This window comes from Eremomyces bilateralis (genome assembly GCF_010015585.1).
Source record: "Eremomyces bilateralis CBS 781.70 unplaced genomic scaffold P152scaffold_6, whole genome shotgun sequence".
Lineage (NCBI taxonomy): Eukaryota > Fungi > Ascomycota > Dothideomycetes > Eremomycetales > Eremomycetaceae > Eremomyces > Eremomyces bilateralis.
Window position 1 is genome coordinate 1,205,626 of NW_022985072.1, and position 21,238 is coordinate 1,226,863.

The window sequence follows — 21,238 nt, forward strand, 5'->3', positions numbered from 1 at the left end:
TCAAAGAAGTTGATTTAAGAACTGGGAAGTGCCAGACTTAGGACATCGTCATTGGGGGACGGGAATAGACCATCCATCTCGCACCGGATGTGGAGATTTCGCTGATGAGGTGCCGGTCTGGGCTGTTCCTTTCGGCTTGACTTTGGGAGGATTTCAACCACCATGGACTCATTCCAAGCTCCCTGGCAAGCTCTTTCAGATCATCGTCACTCTCTGGATCTTGTGTGAGATTTCAGTCAATTCTCTCCACGTCATGACTAGCCACGTGTGAAGTCTTTATCAGAAAGATTGATGGCGCAATAGAAGTGGCCAGGCTGGGGAACGTGTCTCGAGGCGGTCCAAGGATATACGCAACCACAAACTCATTAGAAAACCTATGTCGCGGTGTCCCTGGAGGTGTCGTGGTCTCTGGCATTGAGGGGGGGTCTAGTAGCTTGGAATCCTTGCTCAGTTGACAACTCTGTTTGAAGTGGGTAATAGGTTGATATCGTTGGGGGGGTGACAGGCGGTGGTAATAAGAACGTCTCAATGTTTCGTGAAACTGCTTCGTCGGGGCCTGAATTGAACTTAATTGCAAGTGGAGTTCCCGGGGGGGTTGTGGAATCTCGTACTGCTTCGTCCGGGTTTCGATTGAGAGCGATTGCAAGGGTAGTTCCACGAGGGGTTGTGGAACCTCCCGCTGCTCCGTCGGACAAACCGTTGAAATGGTTAACCGGTGGCGATCCCGGTGGAGTCGTGGTCTCCGGGTATGATATAGCAATGTTTTCATTGCCCTGAAGGGTTTCGGGCTGAGGAGTATTCTCAAATACGTCGAATTCGATTGACATATCGGAATCTCGAACGCCACCGGAAGAGTAGGAACCTGACGATGTCTTGCATTGATCATCTGAACAGTCTGGGACAGCGTCATCGCGCCGCATATCGCCTGGAATGGCATCCTAAACTTGTTCATCATCTGGAACAACATCCTCTTGTCCTTCATTGTGGTGGCCTGACACGAGACGGAAAAGGTTCTCACGAGAAGCACAACCGAAGCCTGGGTCTATGGTGTCCAGAACAGCTCCAATTTCGTTCATGTTTTCAGCGTTGACGTCGTTCCACTGGGAAAAGATCCCGGCAAAATGCGGCCTGCGTGATATTCAATGCCTCTCGCGACTGTGGACGAAATGCCCGCGAATGCTTGTCTTAGATCCGCTTCTTCAGGCACACCATTGAAGGCCTGGTCAATGGAGTTGGTAAAGGTCTCCATAATACCAGCTTGTAGGAACGAAAAAGCCGATAAACGACGATTTTTGTTTAGGGCTCGACGACGCGTCAAAGGGCTCTATATCATCAAAACCTACTTAATTTCATCAAATTACTCACTGCAGACCCGAGCTATCCCCGGATCCATTGACGCCGCGGCTACGCAGGCGTCATGGACGGGTCGCAGGCGAATTGCGGACCGGATGTGGACCAGCAAGGAGCCCCAAACACCAGCAAAACCGGCGCGAATAGGGCCAGAATGCCCTAGGACCAGAAACCAGCGCTGAATGGCACGAGCTAATGAATTATATGCTACTCGTAAGCGGGTACCTTGCGAACCAGAAAGAGGGGGACTCCAGGAGCACGTTAGGAAGACATCACGTTCTGATCCGAATCGGGAGCGAGAACACAAGTGATTGAGGCGGAGAGCTGCACAATTTTCGTTGTGGAATAACTCTCAAGAGGAAATAAGAAAGCCACACACTTTAGAATAGGAGCAAAAAGGGCGCTTCTTAGTCGATCATCCAGGCACAAAGACCTGACTTTGCAGTCGTCGGAATTAAAAGCGCTGCTACGCATATTGGTGATCCAATGGGTCCTGTAGATTGGGCCGCCACAACCATCAAGATAAATGTATCCTACCGCGCCTACCAACCTTGGATGCCAGAAATTTCCGAGGGGTTTGTGAAAAGACTTGATTTGAACTTGGTTACACCTAATCTGACTTAACGAACTTTGATGATGAGAAAAAACTGTACTGAATGACAGCGTTAATGATTCGTATTGCAGGAGACATGTAGATAATAGCAAACTGTAAGTTCTTTGTTGAAAAAAAGGATGATGATAAACAAGATGTGATCAATGATGGAGCGTTTGCTGGTCAAGGGACTTTGGAGATGCAGCTTGTGCATTCAGCTGATGCAGAGATTGTTCATTAGAGTACGGGTACCAACACATAGTATGAGATCAACGGCCCGACCCAGGCCTATTTAAAACAAGTCGATGAAAAATAGTCTCACGAACAACGTCACTTTGCAATTTGATCTAATTATCCCCCAGCACCTATCATTTTGTGCTTCGGTTTCCTTGCCGTCATGGAAAGAGAAAAGAATCGAGCAGCCAGTCCCAGGAGAGGCTTCTCGTTCATGTTTACTAACTATCCATAATACGTTACTTATCCGCCGCTTCCACTCTTAGGTCCAAGCCAATTGAAACGCAGTCTAACCCCGCCCAACTCCGCCTGAAACATGTGGTATTGTCGCATTGTCAGCAAATGCCCAGATAAAGGTTCAAGTAGCGAGGCCATGCCCAAGGGATCTGATCATGATCATCCCACCTCGATGAGTGTCTCCTCTGAATTAGTATGAAGTGCGTTTGAAGTGCTACACAAGCCGTATCTTGCAGAGTCGTACATTTGCGACTTTGAAGTCAGTTACATCGAGTCAAGTCCATCATCGAAATGGCTGCTGTTCTCGGAAAGGCGCTCTCTCTTCCCTTTTCTCCCGTCATCTCCGGCGCGCTCCTCGTCCTCCTCACAAATGGCCCGGACACTTTGCGCGAGCCGCTCCAGCGTCTGATGGCGTCTGATGGCGCGACAAAAAAGGGGATCCAGGTGTTGAAATACCTCTTTGGCATCGGGATCGCGCTGAACGTGAACAACGCCTTGAGCTCCTGGGCGCTCGCAAATTGGCAGAATCCATTCCGGGCGAGGAAGGACAAGTGGACTGGACATGAGCTTGCCGTCGTCACTGGTGGCTCGAATGGAATTGGGTCTTTCATTTCTAAAGGGCTGGCACGGAGCGGGCACCTGGTCGCAATTATTGACCTTGTTGAGCCTAATGCGGAGTTGAGGGCCGGTATGACGGCCCCCCATGATGTGGGTACGAAGCTAACAGACGCGATCTAGTTGCGAATATCCATTTCTTCAAATGCGATATTACAGACCCAGAGCAAGTGAAGCAGACAGCCGATGCCATCATTTCGCAGCTTGGGAAGCCCTCCATCCTCTGCAATAACGCAGGTATCGGTCATGCGCATACGATCCTCGAGACGACCCCGCAGTATCTACGCAAGTTATTTGAGGTGAACCTATTCAGCCATTTCTACCTCCTGCAGTCCTTCCTTCCGCACATGATTGAAGCACGAAAGGGCCATATCATCACGACGTGCAGCATGTCAAGTTACCTCTCGCCGGTGGGCTTGGTGGACTACGCAGCCAGCAAGGCGGCAGTCATGGCGTTCGATGAGGGCCTGCGTCAGGAGATCAAGCACCGGTATGGAGCACCGGAGATTATGACCTCTTGTATCCATCCAACCTACGTGAAGACTGCACTGGTCAATAGTTGGGAGAAGGAGTTGGAGAAGACGAAAGCGCTGGTCCTCACGCCAGAGCCGGTTGGGAACACGATTGTCAAACATATCCTGCAGAGGAAGGGTGGACGCGTCTTTCTTCCAGAGTGGCTGGGCGTTGGTGCAGGACTGCGAATTTTCCCATTGTGGCTTTCAGATCTGGTGCGCGATTGCCGCAAGTCCGATATGCTTCCAGACTTGAAATGATCGCGATCGCAACTTCAAACCTCGGACTGAGTTGATTGCACGCAGCCTTTTCTTCTTATCCACTTCGAGCCGGCAGAGAACCCCTTCGTTTAGGGATCACCACTTATTTAATGCGCAATTTGATTCCTTTCGGGGGTCCTTCTTAATACTAAATCCCCGAAAGCTGCTTGATCGGCGAAACGAAGGATTGCTTTAATACTTTCGTACCGCTTAGGCGTATTTCCAAGCCCTCCGCTCCGTTTGCATTGTTCACCTTCCAACGCTTGGCATCCAGCAATAGCCAGCAGCTTCCCTTCCTCAGGTTGGGATCGTCCTGAAACATCAATCGCCAGGACTTTGGTGGTCCTAGAATCTATTGTTAGTCCTGGGGCCTGGGCACCTATTCTGGGCTTAGCGGGTTGTGGACAACTGTGAGCTGCACTGCTGCGCCTCCAGAATCCTGTCCAAATCCTTGCATACGGGGTATCCCAACACCTTGTCCCGAGCCGAGCACCAAGATAGGTACTCCGTATTCCGTATTGACGATTCTGTTAAAATGCCTTCACGAGCCTCTTCCGAAGGCGTCCTCGTTTTCGAACGAACTCGCCGAATCACTCGTTTTTGCGGCACGGATATGCAAAAGGTATGTTGAATCCTCCTATGTGCTGTCGCTGGTTTCGAGTTGCGATCGTGGATTTGCTATCGTGGAATTATATCGCTTCGCTGGCATTATATCCCTTGCTCTGGACCTGTGGAAGTTAATGTTTCTGTCGTTTGGGAATACGACTCGTGATGTGGACTTGCGATCCCTTTCTTATCTTTCTCTCGCTTCGTCTCCTATGTCATTGTACTTCAGCGGTCCGAGATCATGGTCTGTTTCCTCGACTGACCGCCTCTGCGACAGGTAGCGACGGAATTTCCAACGGACAAGTCACCCGAAGCACCCGTCTCCATTTTGTGCAGGAGACCTTTTCTATATCCCGTCCATACAGACATAGCGACTCCTTAATAGACCGAATACGATTTCCGAAAGATCGCATTAGGAGGGCCCACGCTTCAACAGATTTTCCATCGGAATCATCCAATTCAAGACGACCTCGAGTAGCAGGCGGAACTACGCAGCAACGACCGGATGATATCGCGGTGTTGCGAACAGGGCTCGGCGCTTTGAATTCGAGTCCACCTTTGTGAACCTCGCTGATACCCATCATCCCACACGAGCTTCAACCCCTCAAAGACCAGGAGAGCAATTCGTCGGAAATCGATCACCTGCCCCCATGGCGTCGATAATATCAAGAAGACCATTTGGCGACCCTTCAGCAACGGTGACGATAATACCGCAAAGACCGCAGGGTGCTCCAAGTGAGTCGGCGGCAACACCGACAGATGGCGGTGTCCCATTCGCATCGAGCGCCGAGAATAATCTCGCCAATCCTTCAGCTCTAGTGACGACAATACCGCAAAGATCACAGGGAGCTCCAAGTGAGTCGGCGACATTGCATCCAGATAACGGTATCCCATTCTGGCAATCTCTCGCATCGGATGCGTCGAATGGTCTCTCCTCGTTTACCTCAAATGTCGGATTTCCGACCGATATCCCCAATGTTGCTCCGCTACCGATACCGAGTTCGATAATCGAGGGCATCTCTCGAATCTTCTACCCGTCGTCGGGGTTGCCGAGCCTTAGTGCAACGGAAACAGTATCGTCCTGGCAAACGGGCCCGACTACGGCTGCATCGTCTCTATGGACGTGGCCGTTGCCATCTAGCGGATCCACATCAGGGGCAATATCTTCAATGTCACAACCAACGGGGACGTTATCATCTAGCGAATCCGCATCCGGAACAATATCTTCAACATCACAATCGACGGGGACCGTGCCACCTAGCGGATCTACATCAGGAACAATATCTTCAACGTCACAACCAACGAGCACGTTGCTATCTAGCGGATCTTCATCCGACTCCTCAACATCTAGCTCCAGCTTATCCTCAACCTCATCCCCATCATTGTCCTCTACTTCCTCAACCACCTTCTCAACTTCGACGCGCTCTAGCTCCACCTCATCCTCGATTTCCTCCTCGACTTCGTCCTCCTCGACTTCATCGTCCTCGACTTCATCGTCCTCGACTTCATCGTCCTCGACTTCATCGTCCTCGACTTCATCGTCCTCGACTTCATCCCTATCCTCATCTATTACCTCATCCTCCACCTCCACCTCATCCTCTACACAATCTTTAACTTCATCCTCATCCACCCCAACAACCATCGTCACACCCGCCGACGAACCCGTCCGCCCCCCTACCACCGCCTTCCCCGCCCCCTGGCTCGCCTCCCCCTCCGCTACTACCGGCCTCCCCGCCAAAGTCGTCGCCGGCGTCGCCATCGGCTCTGTCTTCGCCTTCCTCCTCCTCCTCGCCTCCGTCATCTTCTTCCTCCTCCGCAAACGCCGCCACAAGTACCAGCTCGCCCCCGTCTACCCGCAGGAAGCCTACCTGTATGACCCCCCCGATGTCAGCGGCGGATCCAGCGGCGCGTCGAAGCGCAGCTCGCCGTTTGGATCCGGCGCCGGTTTGAAGCGGAACTCACCGTACGGATCGGGCGGGCAGGGGATGACGGAGGTGGATCCGCCATTTGGACCTGCGGGCGCACCGTCGCAGCGAGCGCCGTCGTATGGCCGCGGTCCGCCGAAGGTGGAGTTGAAGAATGCGAGCAGTCCGCGGTTTGGTGCGGGGGCGCTGGGGGTCAGTCCTATGATCGGATTCAACGGACGAGGGAGTGGGCAAAGTCTGATGGGGCCGCGCAATGGGGGACTCGCAGCGGTGCCGGAGGGAGACGAGCGGGTGGTGGTGAGCAGAGAAGGTGCGGATGATATGGGTGGGCGGGTTTCAAGGGATGAGGGGGATCTAGGGATCCGAAGAGGGGACGATGGCATGGAACAGGTGCCGCTGACAGAGGCGGATTATAACGACTTGAATGGGCGGGTGAGCCCACCTATTGAGGATGTGACCGAACCACGGAGTTGGGAAAGGAGAAGAGGGGATAGTGGTGGTATATGAGCATTCTGTTTATTGATGTCCTTTTATAGCCCGGTGTTGTGGAAGACTTTGGATTTTCAAGCGATATGGCCAGCAGATACCCAGGCAGAGCTGAAGTAGGATTCTTTTGAATAATATGTCCTTGAGAAAGCTCCATTATTGATACCTTACCTTTACTGATATCAGTGATAACACCAATCCCATCAATTTATGTGCACGTGACCAGGACTTAAGAACAGCTGAGATGCCTATTACCCATGAACAATGCCTGGCTATCTTATTTCTGCAGTGCTTTTGCCAGCCTTTATACCAGTAACAAATAATAAGTGAGAGAGTATGTTATATGCATGAACAATAATAAGAGAGGATGCTGGTTTTCTCATCATGAAAGGCATCGAAAGTGGTGAATCAGTTCAGATCCGCACACCAACGAAAATCGGCGCTTCACCGCCCCACCTCCACTACTGAAACTTTCGAACTTTTCGGAATATCCGCCATCATCCATTTTCCAACCATACAACACCTGCAATTAACGCTTTCCTTTTCCTTCTCTACCGTAAATAATACCTTACCTCTCCTTCCATAGCATTATCTGCGGCCATTGCGCCTGCATTCGCTGATCACCATGCCTCCTACTACCCTAATATCCCCTCCCCCATCGCTCTCACCACTCACCCGGCCCTCGAAACCCAGCTTGAAGCGCAAGCGATCGATCTTGCCAACGCCTGCGAGCCAAGAAGATCTGCTTGTACCACAACCGAAGAAGCACAGAGTGTCCTTCAACCCACAGGCACATATCCGACACATCATACCCGCCACACGCGATTACGACGATGCCGTCAAGGGGAGGCCGATCATCGAGAAGAGCCTGGACCTTGTCCGAGCGGAGGTGCGACGCGATATTGAGAGACACCATGGTGGGATGAGCGATGGCTTTGAAAACTTGACGAGGGTGCTGTCGGTCCCATTCGGTGACGAGGATTGTCTGTCTGATGCCATGGTCCGGCGGCATATCGTTGCCTTGACGAGCATGGTCAACCGCCTGGAGAAGAACTGTTCGGCGCTCGTGTATGCGGTCCTCGACATGGACTGGCTGGGTCGAGATGAGTCATTCTACGACCTCTACAAAGGGTTTCTCGCCGCGCTGGTCTCGACACAAGGAGGGTACACAAGCGGGGTATTGCGAAAGCTTGTTGGCTTTTTCTCTGAATGTATGTTGCGCAACCCAGACTGCGCCCTATTCGCTTCTGACGTGTAGCAGTACCTCAATCAGTTGGACGACTTCCGAAGTACCCGATCGTACATCGTCGTGAACTACGACGACGCGTCCACGAGACGCTAAAGTACCTACTGAGCCTGATGCCAGCCGCGAGCTCGATACTTTCACCTGTCGTCCGGAGAGAGTTCCCGAAGGACGAAAGGAAGCCAAAGGCAGTCACCGATTACGTGTCAAACGTGCTCAAGGTGCTTGAGTACGCTCCTGAGCTGAAAGGCGAAGTGATCGCTTTAGTCATGGGTAGGGTCGTTAAGATCGATGTCCAAATTCAAGTGGATCTAGAAGATTTTGAGGATGAGCTAGGCGAAGCTCTCCTTGATGGTCTCCCAAAGAACAATGGCGTGAACACGATCGACGATGCAGATTTATCCGACGACGAAGAATCCAACGATGATGACAGTGACGTGGGGGAGGGGGAACCTGATGCGGAGCAGGAGAGGCTACAAGATCTGAGGAAGGCCATCATCAAGATGGATGGAGTGCTTGACATTCTGTTCACTCACTACCAACGCATTTTCGACAAGAGTACTGGCTTCGAGGTTGACGATGCATTCGACAGTCTCCTCGGACAGTTCTCAAGCAACTTACTCCCAACCTACCGTTCTAGGCACACCCAATTCCTTCTCTTCCGCTTCGCCCAAACCTCTCCCGACTTGGTTGACCGGTTCATCGGTACCTGCATTAGCATCGCATCCGACAAAGCCAAATCCCACATCCTCCGATTTTCCGCCTCATCCTATCTCGCCAGCTTCGTCGCCCGTGGCGCCCGCATCGACCCCTCCACGACTCTCGACATCTTCTACCTCCTTGGCGAGCAAACCAAAGAAATCCGACGACTCCAAGAGCGAACCTGCATGGGTCCCGACATCCAGCGATTCCCCGTCTACTACTCCCTCATCCAAGCCCTCCTCTACATCTACTGCTTCCGTTGGCGCGACCTCACCACCGTGGACCCTGTCGAGCTGAACATCTACGACTACTTCGACCTCAATGAGGACCTCCCATGGGGGCCGGGCGTGCACGAGGTACTCCGCGCCAACATTAACTCGCGGTTCAACCCCCTCAAAGTCTGCCATCCGAACATCGTCCAGCAGTTCGCGAAGATTGCCGGCCAGCTTCGGTTCATGTACGTCCACGACAAGGTAGAGAACAATCGGAGGGTAAAGCTCACACGGTCGCTACTCCTGCCCTCGGCGAAAAACAGCAGCCTCTCATTCGAACAGCGAGGAACCGCGCTGAGTGGCAAGGTGGATGAGCGAGCGTTCCAACTGGAAGCGTATTTCCCATTCGACCCTTACCGTCTTCCGAAGAGTAAGCGATGGGTTGAGGAGGACTACGTAGGTTGGCAGCCGATTCCTGGGATGGATGACGATGAGCCGCTGCTGGATGAGGACGATGACGATGACGATGACGATGAAGAGGACCAGAATCAGGAGACGGAGTATGCGGACTCGTCTGATGAGGAAGAGGAGGACGAGATTGACGACGAACATGTGGATACGGCAACTGATGCAAGTCCAGGAGAACCGTGATTTGGCTGACACACCTTGATTTGGGTCGGATACCAGCATTGTGGCGTTTTAGCGATGGTTTGGCGTTACTGCAGTGGTGGCCTTGCAATCGCATTCACGGCGATTATTGGTTGCGCATCGAAGCGCACATTGACCATAAAGTAAATTGGCTATCTTCAGATAGGTTCTGCGGATAAGATCTGAATACAAAAGTGATAATTCATTTCAAAAAGAGACCCCGAGCTTGGTGTCTTCATCATCGTACAATTCTCCCTCGCATATTCCCTTCATCGTCTTCTCCCACCACCATATATCTCAATTTCACATCCAAAGCAACCACCCATATCCCACCATCAAGCCTGCACCCTTCTCTCCATCATCCCCCTTCACCTCCCCAACCCCAACGGATCCCTCGCACTCCCCGCCGAACCCCCGCTCCCCTGCGTCTTCGTCCCCCCAACCACCGCCCGCGCACTCGCCGGCCCCCGCTCCAACCCCAATGGATTCCCCGCTGTCGGCGCCCTTGGCCCACTCGCCTTCGTGACATCCTTGATGCCATTCCCGTATTCGCGGACGCCATCGGCCCAGGTTTTGGTGGTGGAGGCGATGCTGTTTTGGGTGCTGGGGATGAGTAAGTGGGATTGGAGATTGAGGGGTTTGAAGGGGTGGGATATGAAGAAGGAGGGATAGGTGAGGAATGGTGATTGTACCTGTTTCCGAGACCTTTGCCTACACCGGAGACGCCATTGCCGACGGAGTTCACGACGCCGCCTGCGAAATTTCCTGCGCCGGCGACAACGCCAGAGATGGAGCGGTTGATCCAGGTATCGTTGTTTGATGCCATATTATGGGGATTGGCAGTATATAAGACTCTGTTACGATGTGTACTGCATTATATAGCGTATGTTAAAGATCCTTAAGGGATTCAAATTTGATATCTTTTATGCCTTGAATCACTGAACCCGCTGCTCTCTGCTCAATATCGACGTCATGGCGATCAGCCACAGCTCCCCCGTTGTCAAACTGTGGCTTGAACCGCACCCTTGCGGCTCGGCGACGGGGATTTCAGGAAAAGCGGGTTCCGGTTTGACGTCGCGCCACGCGAGGACGGAATGAACCGCCAGGAACATCATCATCGAGATAGAGCCGAAAAACACGTCGGCAGCGGTTATGTAGACCACAAGATGCGACAGACATTGAAAAATTAGCAAGAGCAAGGGAAAATTACAAGCGGAACGCATATGCGACTCTAAATTGGGTATCAGGTTCATGTGACTGGCGTGGGAGCCGTCTGAAGGGCCAAAAAGGGGTTAGCGCGAAAGAGCTTCGAAAGTTGGAGAGCATTGAGGTCGGGTTGCTCGAAAGTTGTATGTTTACTCTCTATTTCAGTTTCACTTGCCCTCTTACTTCCTTCCCCCATGTTTGATCTATCTATCAACATCGCGTTTTTCATCTCCCAAAGTTTTCGAAATCCTCAGCTTCATCCCTAGACATGGATGGCATCTGACCATGCGCTTGTTCGGTAGAGTTAAGCGGTTCTTTCGAAGAGTTTTTAGGAGAAACCGGGAATCTTGTTCAGTGGTTCTTTGCACTCCCGGTACGTTTAGTTATGCTACTGTGTCAGCGAAGCTCAACATTATGGCCTAACACGGCCGATACGAGTATCTCGGAACTTCATTGATCTTATTAATGTTGTCCTATTCCTAATCGACTATTGTATCTCTACTTTTAGTCGCATTCACTTCTAGTTTCGAGGAGCTAACGCTAAGAGAACACAGCTCGACGATCGCTGACTGCCAGCAATCGCAAGTCCATTCGTTGGACCCTTGACCAGAGTCGCACACCCTGGGATACAGTATGTCCTCCCACCCCTGTGTCACCCTTGGTTAAGTATACTGACAAAGTGCAAGCGCATTATCAATACACCCTTTGGAGACTATGAGCCTCTCTCTAGCAGTCCCTCGGACAGCCATGAATGGCTCCCGGGCCAAGCAGGATGCGGCCAAGGATATGGAAGCGGCGGTGAGGGAGCGAGCCGACCGCAAAGGCGTCGAGCCGCCACCATATGAGTTTCTGGAGTTGATCGGCAAGGGATCATTTGGCAGAGTTTACAAAAGGTATGTTTTTCATTCAGATCAACGTCATACAATGCTCACCACCGACCAGCATGAATCAGAATACAAAAGAGGTCGTTGCTGTCAAAGTGGTTGAGATTGACAGGGCCGATTATGCTGCTCATATGATGGACAAAGATTCCACAATCAAAGACACCATGCACGAGATTGACGTCCTCACACGCTTGAAGGAAACGGGTGCAGAGAACATCAATCTGATCAAAGACGCGTTCGAGTTTCACACGCAGTTCTGGATCGTCACGGAGTACTGTCCCGGAGGCTCAGTACACACTCTTATGAAAGCTTGCTATATTCCAGGACTGGATGAAACCTACATTATCCCGGTTGCACGAGAGTTGGCGAAGGCTTTGAAGTCCATTCATGCAGCAGGAATAGTTCACCGAGATATCAAGTGTAAGGGGACCGAATTTGCTATGGCAGGAAAGTTCTATCGCTAATTGGCCAATCACCTAGGCTCAAATGTCTTCATCACAGAAGATGGAAGACTTCAACTTGGTGATTTCGGAATCGCCGGGGTGCTCGAAACAAGCACGTCCAAGCGAACTACGGTCCTTGGAACACCAAACTGGATGCCTCCCGAGATGGTTGAGCATCTTTTTTCCGACTCTGAAGAAGCACCCACCGTCCACTACGGCACCGAAGTGGATTGCTGGTCGTTCGGCTGCGTTATCTATGAAATGGCTTCTGGTTACGCACCCTACCTCAGAGTTCACCCCATGGACCTCCACAAACACATCCGCAGTACACCTCTTACTCTCGAAAAGGGTAAATTCTCTCCAGGTCTTCAGGATTTCATCACTTTCTGCTTGCAAGAAAATCCTACCGAACGCCCGACAGCGCAGAAAATATTGGACCATCCGTATCTTGCTGGCTCGGAAGAAACCCATCCTGTTGGCAGTCTTCAAGATCTTCTTGGACAGTATTTCATGTGGGAGCAATCTGGTGGTCACAGAGCTTCGCTTTTCACTCCGAACGGTGCAGCCGGACCGGAAGATTTTACCCAACAAGAACCCGACGAGGATGAATGGAACTTCTCATTAACGACAGATTTCCAGAAACGAGTCTCTGTTGCTTATGGTGATGAAGGGCCGTTTGATTTAAGTTCTGCAGAAGTCGCTACACCTAGGGTCGCTACCAAGCCGTTGACTGGAAGAGATAAGCGACTCAGAGAAGCCCGCATCCAGCGCGGCGGACAGCTCCAAAATATGTTCAACCCTCCTGGCATGACCCAAAAAGGCGAAATGGGACGTTCCAGGATGGGCGCCAACCCAGTATATGGAAGTATGGACGACATGCGACGTATCTCTGACCTCCCGCTCCGAAACATAAGCAGCGAGCGCGCAGCGGATAGGACGACCATGATCGACCTTGACGCTGCCGAGGTGACTGGTGCGGTCCCAAGCATTGATCTCGATGTCCCGACTCTTCGCGCCAATCGGTTCCGCAACACGATCCATGAGTCTAATGATGACGAGGATGAGATCAACCGCACGGCTAAACGAGGAACCATGGAGTGGACATTCCCCACGGAACCGGAGCCGAAACTGAAGAAGGAACGGGCCACGATGGAATGGAGTTTTCAGAATGCACTGGCAGACCTGGGCGAGGACGACACTGCGGCGCCCAGGCCGCCAAAGCGGGATACCATGGCGTTCAAATTCCCGATGAGCGATCCATCTGCACACAATCGCGAGCCATCCGATACCAATCTCGATTCCGAGGACATGTTCTGGCTCAAATCAGGCATTGACATCAACACCCGCCCTCCTCTGAAACACGCAGCGACCATGCCCACCGACTTCGGCAGCCACTCGCCGCGACAATCCCTCATCGATCTCGACATGGCGATCCCGGATTTCGAAACCCACACCCGCCCCTCCACCTCTGGCACCGACTCCGCATTGACCGACGTGTCTCGCGGGGATCCGTTTGACCTCGAAGACTCCGCCCCTACGGACGACGCGACACTCCATGACGTCACGAGCGATCTCAACGCCATGCATTTGAAGTCGCAATCTGAGCCCTACCATAAAGCCTGGGGCCCCTCCTTCCCATCCCAGCCCCGCTCCCGTGCACCCACCGCGCTCCGCCGCGCCCCGGATTTCGCTGCCATGGGGTATACCCCATCCAAGCAGAATGCGCCGTATCCCAGCCAGTTCAACATATGGCAGAAAGGCGAAGTACCGCGACGGATCAATGCGGATGGCGACTATAAGCGGTCCATGGTCGCGGATTTCCCGGAGCCGGAGATGCCGCACCGGGCTGCGCTGGGGACCCGCGACGTGAGTCATTCATTCATGGAGGGGGAGGTCGGTCGGATCATGAGAGGGTTCATTGATCATACGAGGATGACACAGAGGGCCTTTGAGGCAAGTGAGGAGTTCGCGAGCATGAAGGAGCCAGATAATTGATTGTGGGAAGGACAGGTCGTCGTCCGGCAGGGCCTTTGAGGCACATGGGAGTTCACTGAGACGAAAGGGGATGAGATTGGTCGTGGGTGCATACAGAGGATAGATCATCACCCGACGATGCAACAGCAAAGATGCGAGAAGGATCATATTTGGTCTCTTCCATCCAAAGTGATAGCCCAAGCGTGGAGTATGGAGCAATTCAATAATGTTATAAAATCACTGCAATGTTTCGCAACTTTTTGATGGGAATAGCTATGGCATTAGATCTACTTCAAGAAGAATGCCTATGATTCCACCCGCTATTCCATCTCTTCGACGTCGCCGCTTTCCCCTTCCTGACCTCGCCGTTTGCGAAGGAGGCCAGTGGTATACAGCCTCTCCGCGACCTTCGTCTTGTCTATCTGATCCCTATTCGTCTCCCGGCGTTCATTGCTATCAGTGAAGAAGTCATCCACATCGAAAGTTGCTCCATCGCCATGGGGCTTGAGCACACACAATTGTTGTCCCTCCACAGATTCTCGCACCACGGAGCATGAGTTTTTGGCATGGATGCCATCCACAGATACGACTATGCTACTCTCCGACACAACAGTATCCAGGAGGTTACCTGGTAATGTGGTCCACGATATTTGAGGCGAGGCGCCTGCATTGAAAATAGGTTCAAGGTTCAAGAGGAAGATGCCTGCGACGCCTTCGCACGCAATCAGAACACACTTCGTGCCCGTTAGTTCGGCCTTGAGTTTGGAAGATTTGGGGTAGGAAACATACCTCTGAGCCAGAGACAACATATCGCCATAGTCCAGTAACACATATTGGAACTCTATCGGGGACTGATGCATTAGCGCTTGAGGAATCCTCCCCAGCTCCCCTACAGGCCTCAACTGGGCCTCTCAGATCGACCTTCCGGAGTAGTTTACTCTGTAGCCAGTCCCACACGAACAATTCGTCATCCCCACCACCTGACACGAGATACCTCCCTTTCCCAATAAAACATAACTTGCTCACAAACTCCGTGTGGCCGAGGCAGAAATTCTCAATTATGTGCGCCTGAGAAGGGCCTCTTGAGACGCGGATATGTTCATCTCGATCTGCCGTAACAAGATAGCTTCTTCGCTTTCCGCCGCCAGACTCGTTCTCAAGCGTCACGAATTTCAGGTCAGTCATCAAAGACACATGCCCCAGAAGCAGCTTAGCCTCGAAGGGGAGACCTTCTTTCGGTTTCGCTGCGTCTATCGCTTTCATTTGCGCTTCCAGGATCTTCCGGTTTGCAGCAGTATGCACGGTGGTGAGACTTGCTGCGGGTTTAGACTGGGTTTCGGTCCTGGATACCTGGGCCTTTGGAATGAAGTCTGCTGCGGGGAGGAGGGGGAGAGAGTAGGCATCTCCGAACTTATCTCCGACGAATATGGTTGAGTCATCATCTGATAGTTCGACTGTGCTCGGTCGTTTGAACATGCATCTGCAGATACTATTAGCGAATGACACGTTTTGATGCTACGGTTATTTTAGACCTCTTGCTCAACTCTTTCAGTTCGCCCGTCTTTTCTACTTCAAAAACACGGACAGCTTTGTCCTCGGCAGTGATTGCAACGATATGATTCCGATCATTTGATATTGTGACGCTCAACACATATGAAGGGGTCTCTGTCTTCGCGGACAACTTCTGTCTCTTGCCCGGTCGCTCATCATCACTATCGGCCGTGGTAGGTTGGATGCCATTACCGGTATGCTCGGGGATGTCAGAATTGCTGGGATTGAAACGAGAGATGTTCATTCAAATTATGAATTATTGGATTTGTATCAAGAGCTTACCTTTGGCTGTGGCTGTGGCCATGTTGAAACCAACCCTCCGGTTGACACTGAAAAGCTCAGAATCCGATGCCCGGAAGCTGCAATGAGAAAGGAGCTGGTTGATTCTCGAGGGGAGGAGATCGCCAGGCTCTGGAAGGGATGATCCATTTTGATTTTAATACTCCCCAAGATACCTGCTAGCTCTCGTTTCAAAGTTCAAAGTTGTCGCTATGGCTCTTGCTTCACGTTGGTGAAGCCAACGCAGTCAGTATCAAGGTTTGCTCATAGTGACCCTAGGTCACCTGTGATTGGTCAATTAATGACGACGTGTGGCTGGGAGTGGAACTGTGGCTTATACGTGCATGGTCAAATTTAGCGATGTCTTGGCACATCACACACCTTCATCTCGAATTTTCCAGCTTCAACTTTCTTCCTCAACCACAACAAATCGTAATTACACAGGAGTCTCTAGCTTAAACATCCTATATTCTCAACCGAAGATATGGGGGCTAAGACTGGAAACAAGGCCGCTTACTTCGACAAGCTCAAGGCTCTGCTCGACGTGTACAAGTCGATCTTCATCGTCAGTGTCGACAATGTCTCCTCGCAGCAGATGCACGAGATCCGTCACTCCCTTCGCGGGGAGGCGGTAGTCCTGATGGGCAAGAACACCATGGTATGTCTCTGAAGTTCACCGTGAGATGGAAGCGATGGATCTGACATCAAATAAGGTTCGCCGTGCCCTGAAGGGATTCATCGGCGAAGAGCCAGAGTACGAGCGACTTCTCGCACACGTCAAAGGTAAAGGAAATATTTACAGGCCTATAATTCTATGGACTCACAAGTTGCAGGCAATATTGGTTTCATTTTCACCAATAACGACCTCAAAGACATCCGTTCAAAGATCCTCGGAAACCGTGTCGCGGCTCCCGCCAAAGCTGGCGCGATCGCTCCTGACGATGTGTTCATTCCCGCCGGAAACACCGGCATGGAGCCCGGCAAGACCTCTTTCTTCCAGGCTCTCGGTGTCCCGACCAAGATTGCTCGTGGTACGATTGAAATCACGTCCGATTTGAAGCTCGTCCAGGCCGGTACCAAGGTCGGAGCTTCCGAAGCCACCCTGTTGAACATGTTGAACATCTCTCCCTTCACCTATGGTATGGCTATCACCCAGGTCTATGATCAGGGCCAGACCTTCGATGTGTCGATTCTCGACATCGATGAGGCGCAGCTCTTGAAGGCGTTCTCCTCCGCTATCGGCACGATCGCGGCGGTTTCCCTTGCTGTCAACTTCCCCACCCTTCCCTCCGTCATCCACTCCGTCGTCAACTCCTACAAGAAGTTGCTTTCCATCGCTGTCGAGACCGAGGTCGAGTGGGAGGGCATCGAGGAGCTCAAAGACCGCATCCAGAACCCCGACAAGTACGCCGGTGCCGCACCTGCAGCTGCTGCCGGTGGTGCGGCTGCTGCCGAAGCACCGAAGGAAGAGGCGAAGCCGGAATCGGATGAGGAATCGGAAGACGATGACATGGGTTTCGGTTTGTTCGATTAGAATCCTCCACCCAGCAAATGGCGTGGAACTTCGCATGAAGGATCCGTAGGGAGTAACACGGCATGGTCCAAGCCGACAATAATATCCTGTTACTGAAGGGTAGCTGATCGTGGTTTGGTCTGTGTCGTGATATGCAGCATTCTGGTCTATTGATCGTAATGTTTTCAAGGTACGTCCCTTTTTTCTCTTTTGCATCGTGATTTCGAATGATTATACAATTTTTAACTCCTACTTTCCGTGAGGACCAAAATATGCAACACAACTCTAATTTTTTCATGACACCGAACCTTTTATCTACATTTTCTGCGACACTTGGAAAAACGACCTTTGCTGACATCATGTCCAGGTTCAACGCCAGCAAAGGCATTTCCGTGCCGTGCCAATTCTCCAAAGTTTCGCCAAAGCTCCCTAGCCCACCATGTCCTAAATACACAAGGGTATCTTATAAATGCAAATGCTTTGATCCCGAACTATGGGTGTTCCAGTTGCTCAGGACGGTGAATTTTGTGCACTCCGCCGATTGTCTATCACCTCTGGCGATGACCTCGCCTTGATATTCTCAAGCACATGCTCCGCGACTTGAATAGCCTTGTCCGGAAGCCCTGCCAATCTTGCCACCTTCAGTGCATGCGAGCTCGTGTTTACTCCCCTCCGTACCTTATGTATGAATGTAAACCCTCCCTCTTCGTCCTCTGCGATGTCGGTGCAATAGCAACCAAGTCTTTCAAAATGCCGCGACATCTCCGCGAGAGAATGGAAATGCGTCGCAAACAATGCCCGACAATTGTTGGTGTAGTGTAAATGATGAAGGCACGCAAACGCTACAGCGATGCCGTCTTCCGGTGTCGTGCCTCGTCCCACCTCATCCATGATGACGAAGGATCGAGATGTTGCTTGCTTGAGAATTTCGGCAGTTTCGAGCATTTCAACCATGAAGGTCGATTGGTCCTGGTAGAGGTTATCCGCGGATCCGACCTGGCCTATCATCAGTATACAACGTAGAACGTGTAGGAGATGACTTACCCTGCTGAATATCTTGTCCACCAGGCCAATCTCCGCATAATCCGCCGACACGAACGACCCCGTCTGCGCCAGAATCGAAATCAACGCATTCTGCCGCAAATACGTGCTCTTACCCGCCATATTTGGCCCCGTAATCAACAACACCTCCTCCTTATCCCCCACCACACAATCATTCGCCGTGAACCTCCTCCCCTGCTCCATCAATCCCACCTCTACCGTCGGATGCCTTCCCCCCAGAATGTGATGCGCCGTCCCCCGATTTACCACCGGCCGCGTCAGGCTCCGCTCCCGCGCCAACGTCGCGAACCCGCACGCCACGTCCACCTCGTCCAGCACCCCCGCGTTCCGCCGCAGCTTCACGAGGTTCTTGACCACTTGCGTGCGCAGCTGGGCGAAGATCCGCGATTCCTCGGAGCGGATCCGCGCGGTGGCCTCGTCGAGGCGAGTTCCGAGCGCGGTCCATTCGGGGAGGTGGAAGGAGTGCGTAGATTTGCTGGAGGAGACGCTGCGGGCGCCGGAGAGGGTGGAGGACGCGGTGCGGGCATCTTTGCCTTTTACGTGGCAGATGTGGCCGAGGCCGGGTGTCCATTTTAGGGTTAATGTCGAGCTGCTAGCGCGCTCCCGAAGCTCGGTTTCGAGGTCCGTTTTCTTAAGATGGAGTGTATCGAGCTCGGAGTGTAGGCGGTTGAGTGTTGGGCTGGCGGTGCGACGCATGATCCAGACTTCTTCGTTGCCCGATACTGCGGTCTGCTGGTCCCTATTTGCTCGAGCGACTTCCACTTCCTTGCGCTTGAGGGTTTGTGGCGTGCCTTTCAGTTTGCCGGTTTCGCCTGATTGGGTCAAAACTTCTTCGGCGAGTCCAAGCATGTCCGCTGCTTCGCTATCTTCGATCAAATGTTGTTGCGAGAGCATGTCCTCGTCGATGGATTTTGTGATCCGGTTCGAAATTTGGAGTGGTCCGTCGAGCTGGATGTGGCGGACAAGATCTTGAATATGGTACTTGATTGAGCCGGACACCACTGAATGTCTCGAGTTTGGTTCCCCTTCGTCTCGGCGGGTGATATGTTCTTGTAGAAGATCTGCGATTTGCTTTGTGACTTGAATGGTCTCCGATAGGCCAAGGAGATCGTCGGCGTCTCCTTTCCCGAAAGCAAACTTCTGGACAAGACGGAAGGAGTCGAATGTACGCCGCAGGAGTAAGATGAGATGCTCACAAAGGCCTTCGTTCTCGTACATTTCTCCAACCATGTCTAGACGGTTGTTGATCTCCTCCAGAGACATGGAGGGTGACACTACCAAGTCAGTCACTATCATAGGTATGAAATCAGGATGGAGCATACTTAGTCTCTGGCGAAGTAACCTAGCTCCACTCTTGGTAACAGTTCTCCTAACCGACTGCAGTAGACTCCCTTCATACGCCCCATCTTTTAGCGTTTTCTGGATCTCCAACGCTCGTAGTGTATTCTTGTCAATCAACATCGCTTCTTTCGCCTGCCTTTGCATTGGTGGTTGAAGCTTCGGTGCAGCCCCGAATAGCTGTTGCTCAACGTACGACACGAGGAAATATCCCGCTGACAGCTCTGCATCGGAGAACTTGGCCGCGTTCCAATCCTTGGTAGGCTCATCTACCATGGAAGGCCACCTGCTCAGCGGAGGCGTCTCCTTTGGCGTGTCGTGGTAGCTCACGACATGCTGACCTTCATTTAGCGAAACAGCGAGCTGAGGATGCTGGGCATCGCGTAACGAGCTGTCGAGTAAAATCTCGCGCGGTCCAATTCGAGCAACGATGGAAGATAAAGTGTCGAACGTTGCCTTTTGAGTAAAGAAATCTCCACTAGACAAATCAAGCCAAGCAATCCCAACGTCCGCCAGTCCGGTCGAAGGAGTCTCAAGGGATCCATGAGGCTGGATGCACATAAGGAAGTTGTTCTCCCACGGATCCATGAATTTCTCATCAATAAGCGTGCCAGGAGTGATGATCCGGGTGACCTTCCTATCGAACAACAAACCTCCTGATTTAGCTTTCTCGGCGGGATCATTGGCGAACTCCTCGCTGATGGCTACGTATTTGTTCAGGTCCTGCACTAGGATCTTGAGATAGCGGTCAAGTTGGAAGAACGGAAAACCGGACTATCGGATATGTCAGACAAACTCGGCCCAGTATCAAATGAGATGAGGTGGCAGACCATGTATACCGGTCCGGCACTCGTCTTCTTTTGGGCGAGCTTGAGATTCAGCAAGGGGCCGAATTCTTCAGCTTGTTCGAAGTAAAGCTGTAATGTATCCGATCAGTCTATGTCCTCTCTATAAATGTTTCAATAGAAGATACCTCATAGAAGCTCCCGACTCGAGTCAACACCACACAGTGGTTGAACTTCCGCATATTGTTTCGCGCTTGCTGCACCACCGTAGGATATGCCGGCTCATCTTCTGGTTGGGCATCTTGAGCCAAAGCTGGCAAAGGGCCCTGAGGTAGCTCGCTGATCTTTACACGCGTAGACGTTCTTTTACTGCGAGAGTGCGGTTTTGGAGCAAGCGATGGTTTGATACAGGCTCTATGCAGCCCGACTGCGGCGCAAAGGCTTCTCCCGGACAGGACGGCTTTTCTGTGCGCCCATCCTGTCCGCATCAGAATAGCGCGCATCTTTCTGATATCAATATGAATCCATCTTTCCCCTTCATGAATTTCCGTCAACATGGACAGCAATGAAATAAATGTGT

General features: G+C 52.0%; 8 protein-coding genes across 8 annotated transcripts; 5 read left to right on the forward strand and 3 right to left on the reverse strand.

The window, feature by feature from the left end:
• Positions 1 to 374: 374 nt before the first annotated feature.
• P152DRAFT_448351 (uncharacterized protein) lies at positions 375 to 1,076 on the reverse strand (the record flags this gene model as incomplete). Its single annotated transcript, XM_033678049.1, has 2 exons — positions 375 to 925; positions 1,019 to 1,076. 2 exons carry the CDS (start codon positions 1,074 to 1,076, stop codon positions 375 to 377), a joined length of 609 nt encoding a protein of 202 aa, XP_033535617.1.
• Positions 1,077 to 2,573: 1,497 nt separating this feature from the next.
• P152DRAFT_299997 (estradiol 17-beta-dehydrogenase) lies at positions 2,574 to 3,996 on the forward strand. Its single transcript, XM_033675081.1, has 2 exons — positions 2,574 to 3,101; positions 3,152 to 3,996. The coding sequence occupies exons 1-2, from the start codon at positions 2,705 to 2,707 to the stop codon at positions 3,799 to 3,801; spliced, it is 1,047 nt and encodes a 348-aa protein (XP_033535618.1). The 5' UTR covers positions 2,574 to 2,704; the 3' UTR covers positions 3,802 to 3,996.
• Positions 3,997 to 5,057: 1,061 nt separating this feature from the next.
• On the forward strand, positions 5,058 to 6,839 carry P152DRAFT_448353 (uncharacterized protein; the record flags this gene model as incomplete). The annotated part of the gene is made up of 1 exon (XM_033678050.1): positions 5,058 to 6,839. One exon carries the CDS (start codon positions 5,058 to 5,060, stop codon positions 6,837 to 6,839), a length of 1,782 nt encoding a protein of 593 aa, XP_033535619.1.
• Positions 6,840 to 7,129: 290 nt separating this feature from the next.
• P152DRAFT_506731 (RNA polymerase I-specific transcription initiation factor RRN3) lies at positions 7,130 to 9,844 on the forward strand. Its single transcript, XM_033682493.1, has 2 exons — positions 7,130 to 8,029; positions 8,080 to 9,844. The coding sequence occupies exons 1-2, from the start codon at positions 7,444 to 7,446 to the stop codon at positions 9,624 to 9,626; spliced, it is 2,133 nt and encodes a 710-aa protein (XP_033535620.1). The 5' UTR covers positions 7,130 to 7,443; the 3' UTR covers positions 9,627 to 9,844.
• A 1,732-nt stretch (positions 9,845 to 11,576) lies between these two features.
• Positions 11,577 to 14,151, forward strand: P152DRAFT_472766 (kinase-like protein; the record flags this gene model as incomplete). The annotated part of the gene is made up of 3 exons (XM_033681177.1): positions 11,577 to 11,722; positions 11,772 to 12,133; positions 12,194 to 14,151. 3 exons carry the CDS (start codon positions 11,577 to 11,579, stop codon positions 14,149 to 14,151), a joined length of 2,466 nt encoding a protein of 821 aa, XP_033535621.1.
• Positions 14,152 to 14,396: 245 nt separating this feature from the next.
• P152DRAFT_414546 (uncharacterized protein) lies at positions 14,397 to 16,095 on the reverse strand. Its single transcript, XM_033677029.1, has 3 exons — positions 15,663 to 16,095; positions 14,920 to 15,610; positions 14,397 to 14,864 (listed from the first exon to the last, which is right to left on the reverse strand). The coding sequence occupies exons 1-3, from the start codon at positions 15,923 to 15,925 to the stop codon at positions 14,451 to 14,453; spliced, it is 1,368 nt and encodes a 455-aa protein (XP_033535622.1). The 5' UTR covers positions 15,926 to 16,095; the 3' UTR covers positions 14,397 to 14,450.
• A 349-nt stretch (positions 16,096 to 16,444) lies between these two features.
• On the forward strand, positions 16,445 to 17,494 carry P152DRAFT_448358 (uncharacterized protein; the record flags this gene model as incomplete). Its single annotated transcript, XM_033678051.1, has 3 exons — positions 16,445 to 16,618; positions 16,674 to 16,743; positions 16,794 to 17,494. The coding sequence occupies 3 exons, from the start codon at positions 16,445 to 16,447 to the stop codon at positions 17,492 to 17,494; spliced, it is 945 nt and encodes a 314-aa protein (XP_033535623.1).
• Positions 17,495 to 17,533: 39 nt separating this feature from the next.
• On the reverse strand, positions 17,534 to 21,207 carry P152DRAFT_506734 (DNA mismatch repair protein Msh1). The gene is made up of 4 exons (XM_033682494.1): positions 20,847 to 21,207; positions 20,704 to 20,790; positions 18,518 to 20,647; positions 17,534 to 18,469 (listed from the first exon to the last, which is right to left on the reverse strand). The coding sequence occupies exons 1-4, from the start codon at positions 21,159 to 21,161 to the stop codon at positions 17,984 to 17,986; spliced, it is 3,018 nt and encodes a 1,005-aa protein (XP_033535624.1). The 5' UTR covers positions 21,162 to 21,207; the 3' UTR covers positions 17,534 to 17,983.
• Between the last annotated feature and the right edge of the window lie 31 nt (positions 21,208 to 21,238).

Coding starts and splice junctions, on each gene's coding strand:
- P152DRAFT_299997 (XM_033675081.1), top strand. CDS start 2,705: ATGGCTGCTGTTCTCGGAAAGGCGCTCTCTCTTCCCTTTTCTCCCGTC. Junction 3,102..3,151: donor TAATGCGGAGTTGAGGGCCG/GTATGACGGCCC, acceptor GACGCGATCTAG/TTGCGAATATCCATTTCTTC.
- P152DRAFT_506731 (XM_033682493.1), top strand. CDS start 7,444: ATGCCTCCTACTACCCTAATATCCCCTCCCCCATCGCTCTCACCACTC. Junction 8,030..8,079: donor TGTTGGCTTTTTCTCTGAAT/GTATGTTGCGCA, acceptor GACGTGTAGCAG/TACCTCAATCAGTTGGACGA.
- P152DRAFT_414546 (XM_033677029.1), bottom strand. CDS start 15,925: ATGAACATCTCTCGTTTCAATCCCAGCAATTCTGACATCCCCGAGCAT. Junction 15,611..15,662: donor CTGAAAGAGTTGAGCAAGAG/GTCTAAAATAAC, acceptor TAGTATCTGCAG/ATGCATGTTCAAACGACCGA. Junction 14,865..14,919: donor ATGTTGTCTCTGGCTCAGAG/GTATGTTTCCTA, acceptor ACGGGCACGAAG/TGTGTTCTGATTGCGTGCGA.
- P152DRAFT_506734 (XM_033682494.1), bottom strand. CDS start 21,161: ATGCGCGCTATTCTGATGCGGACAGGATGGGCGCACAGAAAAGCCGTC. Junction 20,791..20,846: donor GAGTCGGGAGCTTCTATGAG/GTATCTTCTATT, acceptor GATACATTACAG/CTTTACTTCGAACAAGCTGA. Junction 18,470..18,517: donor TGGACAAGATATTCAGCAGG/GTAAGTCATCTC, acceptor ATGATAGGCCAG/GTCGGATCCGCGGATAACCT.